Source organism: Trichoderma breve, chromosome 3, assembly GCF_028502605.1.
Source record: "Trichoderma breve strain T069 chromosome 3, whole genome shotgun sequence".
In the NCBI taxonomy this organism is placed as follows: domain Eukaryota; kingdom Fungi; phylum Ascomycota; class Sordariomycetes; order Hypocreales; family Hypocreaceae; genus Trichoderma; species Trichoderma breve.
The window spans coordinates 322,161-335,069 of record NC_079234.1 but is presented as its reverse complement, the minus strand read 5'-3'; the positions used below and the strand labels follow the sequence as shown (position 1 = coordinate 335,069).

The 12,909-nt window shown below is 48.2% G+C and overlaps 5 protein-coding genes across 5 annotated transcripts; 2 read left to right on the top strand and 3 right to left on the bottom strand.

The window, feature by feature from the left end:
* Window positions 1-32: 32 nt before the first annotated feature.
* T069G_04541 (carbon-nitrogen hydrolase domain-containing protein) lies at window positions 33-1,165 on the bottom strand (the record flags this gene model as incomplete). The annotated part of the gene is made up of 3 exons (XM_056171751.1): window positions 33-254; window positions 321-909; window positions 990-1,165. 3 exons carry the CDS (start codon window positions 1,163-1,165, stop codon window positions 33-35), a joined length of 987 nt encoding a protein of 328 aa, XP_056028609.1.
* Window positions 1,166-3,235: 2,070 nt separating this feature from the next.
* On the top strand, window positions 3,236-4,051 carry T069G_04540 (uncharacterized protein; the record flags this gene model as incomplete). Its single annotated transcript, XM_056171750.1, has 1 exon — window positions 3,236-4,051. The coding sequence occupies one exon, from the start codon at window positions 3,236-3,238 to the stop codon at window positions 4,049-4,051; it is 816 nt and encodes a 271-aa protein (XP_056028608.1).
* A 534-nt stretch (window positions 4,052-4,585) lies between these two features.
* On the bottom strand, window positions 4,586-7,292 carry T069G_04539 (sortilin, neurotensin receptor 3, domain-containing protein; the record flags this gene model as incomplete). Its single annotated transcript, XM_056171749.1, has 4 exons — window positions 4,586-4,605; window positions 4,674-6,066; window positions 6,126-6,912; window positions 6,970-7,292. The coding sequence occupies 4 exons, from the start codon at window positions 7,290-7,292 to the stop codon at window positions 4,586-4,588; spliced, it is 2,523 nt and encodes an 840-aa protein (XP_056028607.1).
* Window positions 7,293-7,846: 554 nt separating this feature from the next.
* On the bottom strand, window positions 7,847-9,592 carry T069G_04538 (amino acid permease domain-containing protein; the record flags this gene model as incomplete). Its single annotated transcript, XM_056171748.1, has 4 exons — window positions 7,847-9,092; window positions 9,148-9,261; window positions 9,323-9,393; window positions 9,455-9,592. 4 exons carry the CDS (start codon window positions 9,590-9,592, stop codon window positions 7,847-7,849), a joined length of 1,569 nt encoding a protein of 522 aa, XP_056028606.1.
* Window positions 9,593-10,684: 1,092 nt separating this feature from the next.
* On the top strand, window positions 10,685-11,929 carry T069G_04537 (uncharacterized protein; the record flags this gene model as incomplete). The annotated part of the gene is made up of 4 exons (XM_056171747.1): window positions 10,685-10,750; window positions 10,799-10,903; window positions 10,956-11,189; window positions 11,261-11,929. 4 exons carry the CDS (start codon window positions 10,685-10,687, stop codon window positions 11,927-11,929), a joined length of 1,074 nt encoding a protein of 357 aa, XP_056028605.1.
* Window positions 11,930-12,909: the final 980 nt, after the last annotated feature.

Sequence of the window (12,909 nt, the reverse complement as noted above, 5' to 3'; positions counted from 1 at the left end):
AGTAAATATTCTATATAGCAACAGAGAGCCCTCTATTTCTCCATTATTGTAACATGCTTGGCAACTGGCGGGTTGACTAGGAGACTCAGCATGTCCGGTCGAGCATAATGGCCGGCGACATCAAGGAATATTTTGGCCTTGGTGATATCGCCCAGAGATATATCGGCTTGGAGAATTCCTTCTTCGCCCGCTCCAATTGGTTCGCACAATGGTTTTCCATCGGGGCCGAAGATCTGGGAGAAGCCACCGCCAGGCTAGACAAGAAAGTTGTGGTTAGCCAGATAACATAACTAACAGAGCTGGTGATGTTGACTTACAACCTGAGTGACCGGATTACCGGCTAGTATGCTGTTCTTCTCCAGACCCTTCTCTGTAAGAATCTGCGAGGAGCATAAGACAAAAGTTGCGCCTTCTATCGCCATGTTCTGGCTGATGCGGTTATTCGCCTCGCCAGTCTCATGGTAGAGCCAGGAGATCTTTTCAGGATCGGGCATGCTGAAGATGGACGGCCAGCTCGAGATATGAATCTGCACACCTTGCGTGTACTCGTAGTAACGCAGCAAGGGTTGCAGATGCTCCCAGCAATTGAGGCCACCAATCTTACCGAACGGCGAGTCTACCACGGTTTTCAGGGATTCATCCTGGCCTTCTCCCCAGATTGTACGTTCCGCATGAGTAGGCTTGATTTTGCGGCGATTGTGGACGATTTCGCCTTCGGGTGAGATGAAGGCTTGGGCAATGTAGATGGTGGCTCCCTCGCGCTCACTGTAGCCCAGTACAACAAACATGCCGGCTTCTTTAACGGTGGCCTGAATGCGTTTCATTTGGGGGGAGTCCCTTGTCATGGAGTTTGCCTGATACTGAGGAACCCAAGTCGCCTGGATAATTGGTGGAGCGCACCACATCTGCCTAGCATCCATGCAACTCACAGTGTCAGCATATGGAGTTCCAGTCTGAGGTATATGATCATTGTTGGCAGAGAGTTTTACCATGGGTAGCCGGGGATCCAGACTTCAGGAAATCCAAGAACTTGAACGCCATCCGCCGCTGCTTGCTTGATGAGTTGTATGGTCTTGTCCACACATCCGTCAAGGTCATGCCAGACAGGCTCGGCCTGAACAGCTCCGACTCTGATGGTTTTCTCAACTTTGGTGGCTGTGTCCATGTTTACGGGCAGCGTCCGATTTCGGTGGGTTTGGTGTTGAATGTTGCAAGTGTAAGCTGCTGCTGGAATTGTTGACTACTGCTATAACATTGAGTGATTTCCGTCGCCTTCTTATACTCATTGACAGTCGTTGTCTTTACTCGCCAGCTTCGCATGTTGTTTCTTCGAATAACGGCGCCGATGGACATGCCCTCAAACATCATCCCCTGGCGTCTGATTCATGGTAGACTCATATGACTTACAACTACCGTTGAACCCCGGCCAGCCAATCATCTCGGTTACCGCCATCGCAGACTATTGCCCTCGCAGGCCCTTGCAAGATCGGTTTGACAGCCCGGCCCGAGATGCAGTTCGGAAGTAGATCAATAGGCTTCTGACGATGCACTAGACCAGATCGGGGATCCCACGCCGCGCTGATTTGATCGAAGCAAGAGTTTGCGATGCACGAATCGTGCGCTACTCCATCTGCCGTCACCAATGGTATTGACGTTGACCCCCATCAGCTGATAAATTCTCCTTGGCCCCTGTTGTTTAAGCAGTTTCGTTCAGTCTGGTGAGTGCGGATTCCGCCGCAAGAGAGTACTAGCTTATAACAGTATGCCATGGTGGAGAAGTTGTCAAAACTGGGTAACCTTTCTAGAATCCGCCCTCATTCGGGATAAATGCCTTGTAATTAATAAGACAAGGATTAAAATGGAGAAATCTGCTTGTAGTTTCATCAAAGTCGTTATACTTACAAAGGTGGGACGCTGCGCATGACGAGGAGAGAAAAAGCACATGTAGGCATCTTCGATATACATCGGCTATGTGCTAAAATGGGTTCAGATTTGGCTTAGAAGGAAGGTTTGCTTGCTGTAGCTAATAGTTTTGTCCTTACCCTACGTCTAAGACAGTTGGGTGAGTAGCTGAACTTTGTCTCATGCTGCATCCTATGCTGAAATACGTGTTTGACTCCCTTCTAAATACAAGGATAATGCAGTTGGTTACCCGGTAGTGATGAGTTTTTGACAAACTGTTGAAGAACGGAGCATTTATGGAGCAAAGAATATATAGAGAGACCTTCTACAAAGCTGAAATATTTCTGTTAACAACTTTAGGCCATTGCTCCCAAGTTTTCGATCTCCTTCTTTCGTGAAGCTATTGATTGCGCCATAGACACACGCGATTCTAAAGCATAGTTTAGTGCAAATATTTTATGACAAATGCTTTGAACACTACGATGTGTTGTATTAGAGAGCGACACCGCTAGCTCACAGACGGGAAAAATGAGTAAGAAATGGAGAATCTCAACTGTCAGCATGCCAATGATGACCGACAGGCGACAGCACAGAGAAGCAGTATGTGAGTGACAACGACGTCAAATAGCAACTGTGCTTATGAAGCAACGTTCATTCTGGCTTCGTGTACGCTTAACCTTATTGGCATCCTCTATCTTTTGTCATCAACCACGACTCCAATCGGACGTCTCCCATTCGCAATCTCTCTTCTTTTGTCTGCCACACCAGACAGTTCAGCTTCGGCAATCTTTCATCGCTTTACAAGGTGCAGATCTTCACTTTAATCCACGAATGAGTTCAGCCGCACATGAAGCGGGGTTGCTGTATCAGCTGCCACCTGCTTTTCGCCGAATCATGTCTTGGGTTTTATCATGCAAATCTCAATCCAGTTAGCGACGAGCTTATCAAATTAAGAATTGGGCGCGGCCCGCGTCCTGAGAGGACTAAATTGAGTCCCTTGCAGGCGGCAGTAGCTCCTTTGACCAAGACATCCTGCATGAGGCAGGAGAAGTTGCATGGAGTGGTGGGCAGCGTAAGGCAGCGAGGGAGGGAGGCCCAAACATCTTTGTCATGTCTTCCCATAATTTGATCTAGCCCCGAAGATCTCCTGTGGACTATAATTGCTTCCTTTCTTAGCTTCAAAAAGCCTCCGAAGATAGATCTGTATCCACAGATCCCGTGGAAACGCAACTGGGTCATTGTTACCGCTTCTTCTTCTTCACTGCTACTCACCGGTCTTCTCTTTTATAACCTGTCCTGTAATCTTGCTTGATCTCTGTGCATTTAGGACGCCATGTTTCGAAAGATCGTTCAAGCTGCACGTTCTATGGATTTGGGAGATCTTGTGCCTGCAGACAGAGAGGAGCAAGGCTATCCCCCAAATGAGGACCCGGCAGGTCAAGAGACTAGCAGCAACGGGAAACGAATCACCATAGTCAAGACTGATCACGAAGCGCTAATTCCGCCAAATGACAAGCTTCTCGCATTTCGTTCCCTGACGGGCATAGACACTGTGCCTGCGCTGTCAAGCACCGGCCACGCCAGACGAGCGGCACCCAACATTGGCCTGTACTTTCGGGTGGTCGAAGCAGAGCAAAAGGCAGCCAAGAGCTATAAAATCTTCCACATCATTATAAACTTTTGCCTCGGAGCGCAAATCATCGTTGGCGCCTCGTTAACGGCAATTGGAGCTGCTGATGGCTCTCGCCATGCGGTTACTGGACTCGGCGCCATGGGCACAATCATGGCGGGAATATTGACTTACCTCAAAGGATCTGGCCTTCCTGATCGGTTCAAAATCCAAGAGAACCAATGGAGAGAGCTTCGTGAGCATATTGAGCAGCGCGAACGAGAGCTTTGTTTAATAGACTGCACACTTGACGCCCAAGAGGAGGTGTTCATCATTGAAGACATGTACAACCAAGCCAAGGCTGATCTGGAGGCAAAAGGTCCTGGGATTCGGTCCCGATTTGGAGGAAATTACTCGTATCAGTCTCAGCAAAAATCGCGAAGCAGCCCGATAAGGTCCATCGTGCAAAAGGCGGCTACCAGAGTAGCTCAATCTACAGATGAGATCGCCACACCGCCACCAGCAGCGGTAAAAGGTTGAATGATGAGAGTGGGGTCGGGAAATGGACGAATTTTATGATTTGTTTGATCCAATGACGGAATTAGAAGCTTCTAAACCTTCTATGTCGGTTATCTTTGGAGTTTTCATGGAAATGGTGGGTTTGATTCGAGGTTTGGCTTTGTTCTGCGTGGTAGCTGGGATAGCAGGCACTAGTTTAACATTTTTATCTTTCATGAGTTACTAATGAATTAAAAGAAGGTGATTGATTCTTCACATTTGGCAATCGTACTGGCATTATGCTCCGGCGAAACGCAAGGCTTCTTCTTTGTTGGAGAGGGGTGGGAGGAATGGAGAGGCATCGCAGAATACGCTATTCGTCCCAACTACACCCAGTTGCATAAATAAATGCTCTGATAGTCTGGGATCATCGATAAATGCTACGATTCGATCTTGAATGAGCTGTCTGCTATTGTAACTAGTAAATTTTACATCAATTTGCCAAGTGGCTATACGTGGTGTCAGCGCTTGATTATCGTTATCATTTAATATACAAGTCCAAAGTGTTTAAACGCATTAAACACATTGGTAATAGACTATACACATTGAATTAGTAAATATGTCGTTGATGATGGCCATATTGTAGATATGCATGATTACTCACAGTCGTTCTGCTTCTGACACGTCCATGGCGAAACACACTGCGTCGGGCCAGTCCAGCCGGTACCTCCACACTGAGCGTAGTGCTGGGCAAGGCCTGTGCCTGAAGGGCTGGCCGATGAGCTAGTGCGAGTTGTTGAAGTCACAACAGAGGTCCGAGTAGTCGAGATGGTTGAAGAGGAGAATGTGGTACGGCTTGAGGTGGAGGTGCTGGACCTGCTTGAGGCGCTGGATGAAGAGGAGCTGCCGCCGTTACCACCGCTAATTGTTCCCTGAGCATAAAAGACACCTCGACCATTGGTGCCTACGTAAACTTGTCCAGCTGTGCTGGCGCTACCAGCGAGTTTGACGCCGTCGATAGCACCGAAACCCTGAGTACTGCCTTGGATATCAGTCCAGGTTGCGCCGTTATCTCCGCTTGCATAAAGACGGGCACCAGCTGAGCCTGTGCCGAGGGCGTATAAGTTCCAGTTTGAGCCAGAGCCAACGCCGAGGGCAATCTGGTAAACGTTTGTTAAGGCCGTAGAGATGAGGGTAAAGGTCGTGCCCGAGTCGGTTGAACGGAAGATGCCCACATCAGTTGAGACATAGACAGTGCCCGCGGTTGTCGGGTGAGCAATAATATCCCGAATAGAAGTGGCACTGCCCAATTTCGGCCCAGCTGTAAAGGTGCTGCCAGTGTCTTTGCTAACATAGAAAGTGGATGAGTATCCGGCATAAAAGAGAGTGTTGGTCTTCTTATCCGACGCGATGACAGCAGTAGCGGGCAAGCTGGAGACCGTAGTAAAGCTGCCCTGGTACTGCGAGCGCTTCACGCCAGAGGAGCCCGTTGACCAGAGAATCGTATCTGCGTTGGCAGAATAAGCGACAGTGCCGCCGTTCATAGAAGTGTCAGCACCGTAGTCAATGCTCCATGTCACGCCGCCATCCGATGAAGTTGCAACTTGCTGCGTGCCGGCAGTGTTGCCAACGCGGACAACATTCTTGACTGAGTTGCCCGCGAAGTCAACGCTTGTCGAAGTCGCCCAAGTTGGCGTATTCCAGACGTTTTGCGGCGAAGTACCAAGGCTATTAGGACTTGTAAATGTGTAACCATTCTCGTCTCCAAGCGCCACCAAGAGCTCGCTGCCACCAGGTGCAGATGCTAGACCCTGGATAGCGAATTCTTCAATGCCATCCGCAAGCGACTGGATTGTCACATTGTGTTTCGTGTCCCAACTGGCCAAATCGTGACCGCCGAGTATGGTCATACCGGTGCCGTAGAGCCAGTGGTTACTATCCGTCGGGTCAATCTCAAGCGACTCAATCATCCAGCCAAGGCGCTTGATGAGTCCATCGGACGGCGATTCGCTAGTTATATCAATGAAATCATTCTTAATCCATGGGGCTTTTGGAGTCTGTAGGTCAGGTCAGTAATAAGCGTCTTAGCGGATTCAAACCATCGAATCTGACTTACCGAGATGCCATAATAATAAGTCATTGAAGGATAGCTAGCCCACTGCCAAATAGGACTCCATGTTGTTCCTGAGTCTGTAGAACGGAATAGTTGGGCATCCGGCCACCAGGAGTTTAGTGAAGCGACAACAAGAGTGCCTGGCTTTTGGATATCGACGCCGAGACCACCAAACCCGAAATAGAGATCCGATCCGCTGACTGGGGTAATGTCTTTCCAGGTGCCAGCGGTGATGTCGTACCTCCAGACTGACCCGAGCGTGCCATCATATGGTCCTGTACCATCGGAGTACGTCAAGTACAAAGCCTTTTCCGTAGGCTGAAGTTTGGCTTTGTGAGGAAAATATGTTCCTGGCTGTCCGGGAACTGCTGTCCACGTGGAACCGGCATTGGTGCTCACGTAAACCGACGCAGTGATATTATCAGCTGTGCCAACAAAGATGCGAGAAGTCGCACCCCCGCTGGTGCTGCTTGTTGAGTCAAAAGTTACCCACATAAGGCCCTGTTTGTCGTTATTGTAACCGTTGGGATCAGTCGGGTCTGCCGCGTATGTACCCGTTGCCGTAAAGGATGTAACCTTTGAAAAGGTAACGCCGCCATCAGTAGACTTCCAAAGACCGTTTCCAGATCGAGCTCCAAAATAAATGATGTTGGAATTGGCTGGGTCTACGGCCAGCCGCTCTCCTGCACCACGCCCTGGCATGTTGCCTCCAACTTTGAATGTCAAGTTGCTGAAAGACCATGTGGCGCCACGGTCTGAAGAGCGTATAATAGCTCCATTGTTGGGGTCCCTGTTGATGTGTCAGAGCTGCCAACTCTTGCAATATGTTGACTGGAACTTCACAAACCAGCTATTGGTATACATGCCAACTGCAGCATATATCTTCTGATCATTCTGCGGATCCAGAGCAACGGCGTCGATGCCCCAGTTGTGCCAGCCGGCATCATTAGCAATGCCATCTGTGATTGGAGTCCAGGAGTCATCAGAGTTCAAGCGGTAAAGACCACCAATGTCTGTTCGGGCATAGGCCACACCCTTGGTCTTGGGATGGAAGATTATGCCAGGAACAAAGCCACCGCCGCCGCCGATTTTGACATTTTTCCATGTAAATGCGGCCTGAGCGGGAATAGCCGCCCCAAGGAAGAGAGCGAGTACTCGAAGGCACTTCATGATCGTATATGACCAAGAAATATAAGAACTTCCACACAGCCAAGTCTCTGAAAGTGAAAAGGTTTTAGCCCGGCCACTATTCTTTCTCTTAGGGAGACATCGTACTCTTATATACTATTTAAACAGTCGGGAATTTTGAGGGCAACAATATGGGTTTTGCTCTTTGGAGAGATGGTATTGCCTAATCTATGTGCAGTATGCGACAGCATTTTGTATATACCCATTTCGGCTGCCACGCATTTATCTGATGTTGTATTGCCTTCAAAAATGAGCATGAACAAGGAGTTTAATAAATAGGATAATTGATTTATGTCCGAAATGTGGATCTCACCTCTAACAATAGCATGCGCGCCAATTATGTTCCATTATGTGACTATTAGGCTGTTAATTGTTATGTATTAATAGAGGCTATACGTATATTTACCCTTTTGGATACGGAAGATACGCTGCCGATATTGCAACACAAGTAAACAGATTCTTTAACATCAAAGTGTTTCATTTCGTAATCATAAAAGAATCTCTCAGTTCAACACAACTCTCCGTGCTGCTCTCCACTATTGAAGTGCTCTGACATAAGCAACTGGACCCTTATATCGATGAGTTCCACGAAGGAAATAGTATGCCAAAGAAAACAGTGTTACGCCACCGTAAATCACAATATTCCAGTTCATCTGAGCTGCTGTCGGCTTCGGGCTGCTAGGCATAAATGCTAAGACGAAGATAAGAAGAAGAAAAGCCTCAGAGGCAATGTTGATGGTGAGACCCCATCGACCCAAGCTGAACTTGGATGGTAGAAGCGGGCTATTCGTCAGTCGGCGCCATATCATGCAGCCAGTAGAGACGATGTAGCTAGATAGAAGTGACGTTGTTGCCAAAGAAGTGATGGAGTTCAGTGCGACAGCCGAACCGATGTTGATGAGTGATAGAAGACTTGAGATGAGGAAAGTCGTCAAAATGGCATTGAGCGGCACATCCCATCCTGTTTTTATCTTTGAAAACCAAGGGCTGAAAGGAACAGCCTGGTCTCGTGCGAATGCAAACAGTTGACGCGATGCTGTAGCCACCATGGTAAGATTGGAGAACACAGTCATGGCAACAATAAACACCGACATCGCAGTAGCGCTGCTCGTTGACTTTGTCGAGTTGTAAAAGACTTGCATAAAGGGATAACCAGTTGGCGACTCGATGACTTCATACAGGTCGCCTATGCAGAAGGAAAATGTGATTACCATAATCCATCCAAAAGCACCATTGAAGATAGTCGTCGTAATCATGGAACGTGGCAGAGCGCGGCCGGCATCGCGTAATTCCTCGGACATATGGACAGCAGCATCTGCACCCAGGAGTGGTAAAATTCCTGCGAGAATTCCCACGAGAGTTGAGCCTCCCACACTGCCCCAGCCTCCGCCGTCGCTGAACTCTGTGAAGACCGCTTTGGCGTCTGCTCTGGGTGAAAGAACCCAGAGGGTAACCAGTATGCCGAAAAAGGCAAAGATGTGAATAACAAGGATTAACGCATCAATCAGTGGTAGCTTTCTGGCAAGAACAGTATTGAAGAGCACCGAGAAAGCAGCAACGGCCACGGTGAGTAGAGTACCGTGCCATGGTTTGGGGACGTAATCGGGGTTGTTCAAGACAATAAGGCCTTGAATCTGCGTGCCAGCAATGAATGCCGAGGAGGCACAGGATGTCTGCCAGCCAAGTACACACATCCATCCCATAAGGTAACTGATGAATTTCTGATATTGCGGCGGCGCAAATTCGGATACCCAGTGATATTGTCCTCCAGTCGTTGGAGCCCTGCAGAAAGTTAGGTGAGAATTTTAGCCATATATCTAGATTAGGAATGACTTACATTGAAGCCATTTCAGCCATCGTCGTGTTCACCAAGAGGAAGCCCATCCAGCAAACAAAGAACATCCAGATGAAACCGGCAGTTCCACCGTTAACAAGGCCGATTGTAGACACACTTTAAATCACAGATTCACTTAGTAACCCAACCATCACAGCAGTTTTAAGTCCCAATTTACCTTAAAGAGAACTCCCATGACGCCATTAGAATCATAGAAAAGCCAAATATGGACAAGAAGCGAAAATTTCTCTATTAGATGTTGCATTAGAAAACCCGGCGAGATAAAGCCCAAGAGTCAACTGGCACGAACCCTCATTTCCTGTACCTTGCCCATGCGGTACATGTCGGCGCGGTCGGCCGCATTTCCTCTCTTCTCATCAACATCACCATCGTTGAGGCCAATGGTAGCATCATTGACCTCAGAAATTTCTTTATCGTCAACTACCATCTTCGCGGTGGTTTGGAACCACTTTCGGGGGAAGTGGTTTCGCTGAAAAGGCCACAACAAAACAAAGGGGGAAGAAAAAGAAAAGAAAGAAATATCATCTAAAATATGCAGCTAGTGTTCCATGGATGATGCAGGAGGGAGGATGCATACAGTAGACACGCATGGCCAGACAGTTGCAAACATGGGAGCAGTGCGAAGTACTTGTATCCTACCATTTCAGTTACATTGGGAATAGCGCTCATCGGCTTGAGTCCCCCGACATGGCCTGGTGCATGCATGTTGGTCGTGCCTTGTCTAATCCCTACCTTGTGGAGTGCAGGGAACTCCAGTGTAATGCAGCTGCTGGCACTGTCTTTCAGGCACAGAGATGGAAAGAAATCATACGGTCCACAAAGATTAGCCAAGATTTCGGTGACCCCATACGGATTATGGAGTATTGAACTACTGAATATGAGGTGACAGAAACCTGACTAGAGTTGCGTCTTGCTACCTGACTCATTATTTCCAAAAATAAATAGTCTATACATGTATTGTAAAGGTCTGAGACTGCGTCCCCAAGGATGGAAGGATTTGCGTCGCAGCCAAGGACATGGTTTGTTCCAAGTATGTATGAGTACGGAGTATTCGTAGCTTTGTTAATGCAGGTAGGTGATGAAATCTGACCGAATCACATCACCAGGGAAAAAAACCTCCAGCCCCCGGTCTCAAGCTGAGAAGCTTACTCTGTACCTGTTTGGCTGGTACGAGGATAAGCCGTTGGATACGTTGTAATTAGCCTGGATTCAGGATCTTGTAGCCTAGAACCCACACCACACGCCCATCAATCTGTCAGGATCGGGACTTTGGCTGCCGGCACGCTACGAATGTAAAGCAAGGACTTATAGGCATTCGTTATCTCTTGCGAAGATTTACTTCTTCGATGCTGTCAAGTCATTGCCTCTCTTGAGCCTGACCTACAGGTCTTCCTCACTCATGGATCCAGAAACATCGAACGATGGTTCTTTTCAGTTCTCACGCGTTACTTTCAACGACCATTCAGGGCAGTTATGGATCGTGACAATCTTATCCTTAATATACGGGCTTTTTGGTGCTATGACGCGACTGTACATCAAGTACCGGATGTTTGGGTTTGATGATATCCTGCTTGGTTTCGCGACAGTGAGAAATCTAATCCTGTATTTGATAACGAAGTTGACCATCAGATAGGTCTTTCATATAGCTCAAGCTATCGCAATGTTTGTTAGCTTAAACAATGGCCTCGGCAAGTTCAATTCTATTACGCCACCAGAACAATGGGCAATATCTTCAAAAGTAAGCCTCGTGTAATGTTTTCAACTTTCAGCACTAACGCATCCACTCACAGTCTGTTCTCGCGGCCGTTATTCTCTGTTTTATAACATTGAGCCTCGCAAAATGCTCCGTCCTCGCTCTTATTCTTCGAATCATTGACTCCAAGACTGGGAAGAGCAAACCGTTCTGTATTGGACTTATGGTTCTTAGTTCGGCATGGGGAATAGGCTCATCTTTAGCATTCCTCATCAACTGCCGCGCCGGCACATTGTTGACTCTGGATAATGTTAAACAATGTCCCAACCAGGTACGAAAGAAGAATCGTGTTGTGACTCGTCGAGATCTCATGCAGATGCCTAATCTGAGAGTTGCGCTTAGAATGCACGCTGGGCTGTGATTACTGCGATTGACATCGTAACCGAGATTCTTACTTGGCTTCTTATTGTATGGGTCTCCTGGAGCGTCAACATGTCCTTCTCCCGCAAGTGTCAGGTCGCCTTGGCTTTCTCATTCCGCCTACCACTTATCGCCTTTTCAGCCATTCATCTGGCGTATTTCAGCAAGTACCCGACCTCGGCCGAGCCTCAATTTGCTGTCACAAACAGCCTGCTCTTCCAACAGACTATGATTGTCTGGTCCCTTATTACTGCCACGGTACCAAACATGAAGAATTTTCTCAAATCCTTCTCCATAGGCTTAGGCTTTCCCCTGGCCTACGATTCCAGCGTGTACGGATCAAGCAACGCGTATCCACTTCGCTCACTTGAGAATAGCCGTTCCAAGGCCACTTCAGCTGCAGGGGCATCGACCTCTGTATGGATCCGTGATCAGTCTGACAGCGAGGCCCGTGGTCGACCTCACAACTGGAGGCCGGATCAGGTTCCGAATCAAACTGCTGCCATGGCGCACTTCGGCAGGGATAGCCGTGAGAACCTGTCGGATGAGGAAAGGTCAAGAACCGGCAGTCGAGATATGATAATCATCAAGGAGGTGGCATGGAAGGTTACGCACGAGGACCATCAATCGGCGGGCGCCAGCTCTTTGTAATTACTCGTCCATGGGAAGAGCACTAGATAAATTTCTCTAACAGAATCATTGGTCTCCCAACTTTTTGACATGTGGAAATCGTCGGGAGAAAAACGCGGAAAGGAACCGTGGTGTGAGGGATTTTCAAGGAACCCATCATCAAGAAGTTACGTTAAGCATGGGCCGGCCAACAGCATACCGGAGCCGTCACAATTCAGCAAGCGGATGGCAAGGGTCTTGATGCCGGGCCAATCGGATCACAATGTGACTTCGCCGTAGTTTGCTGTAGTTTGCATATAACCAGCCTCGTCACAGTCCCGGCCCCTGTCAGCAGTGCAAAACCATCGACGAAAGACCGTGGCAACAAAAGACCATGATTTACTCAGAACAGCAGAACAGACAAATTAATAGCACTTTAAGGCATCGGAAGATTCAATGGTATCTTAGGCAAAGTGAGTTAATGCCGAGAGTGCATACACTAGCTCCCATTGAGTTACATCAAAACCCGAGCTCGCATAAAAGGACAAATTCTCTTCACTAAGGCTTACCCTCGAGAAGGATGGCGATGTTAGTAGACAGCGGGAAGTAGGGCCGCCCCGCCGGCGCTATCACATACTAAACTCGTTGGTTCTGGCTTGCATTTTTGTGGCGTTTCATGCTGGTACGACAGTCCTGACGAGTCGCCTGAAATGCACATGAACCATACGAGGATCCTTGTGGGAACATGTGAGGCGTTCGTTGCCAAGAAACTGAGATGCCTCCTAGAAGCAGCTCTCGGCCGTGTTTGCTAACTAGGTAGTTTCGATATGCAGGGATATATGTAACGAATTTGGGTTTTGTTGCGAAGCTGTCGAACACGGTAGCTTTCCTCGTCACAAAGCGTCCCAGAGTCCTCGTATTCGCAGCTACCCCAAGTTTCACAATCCGCAGTCGCTGGTCGGTTTATTGGCCGTCTTCAGTCCTTCTTAGCCAACACATTGCATTGTCCCATAATCTCTCAC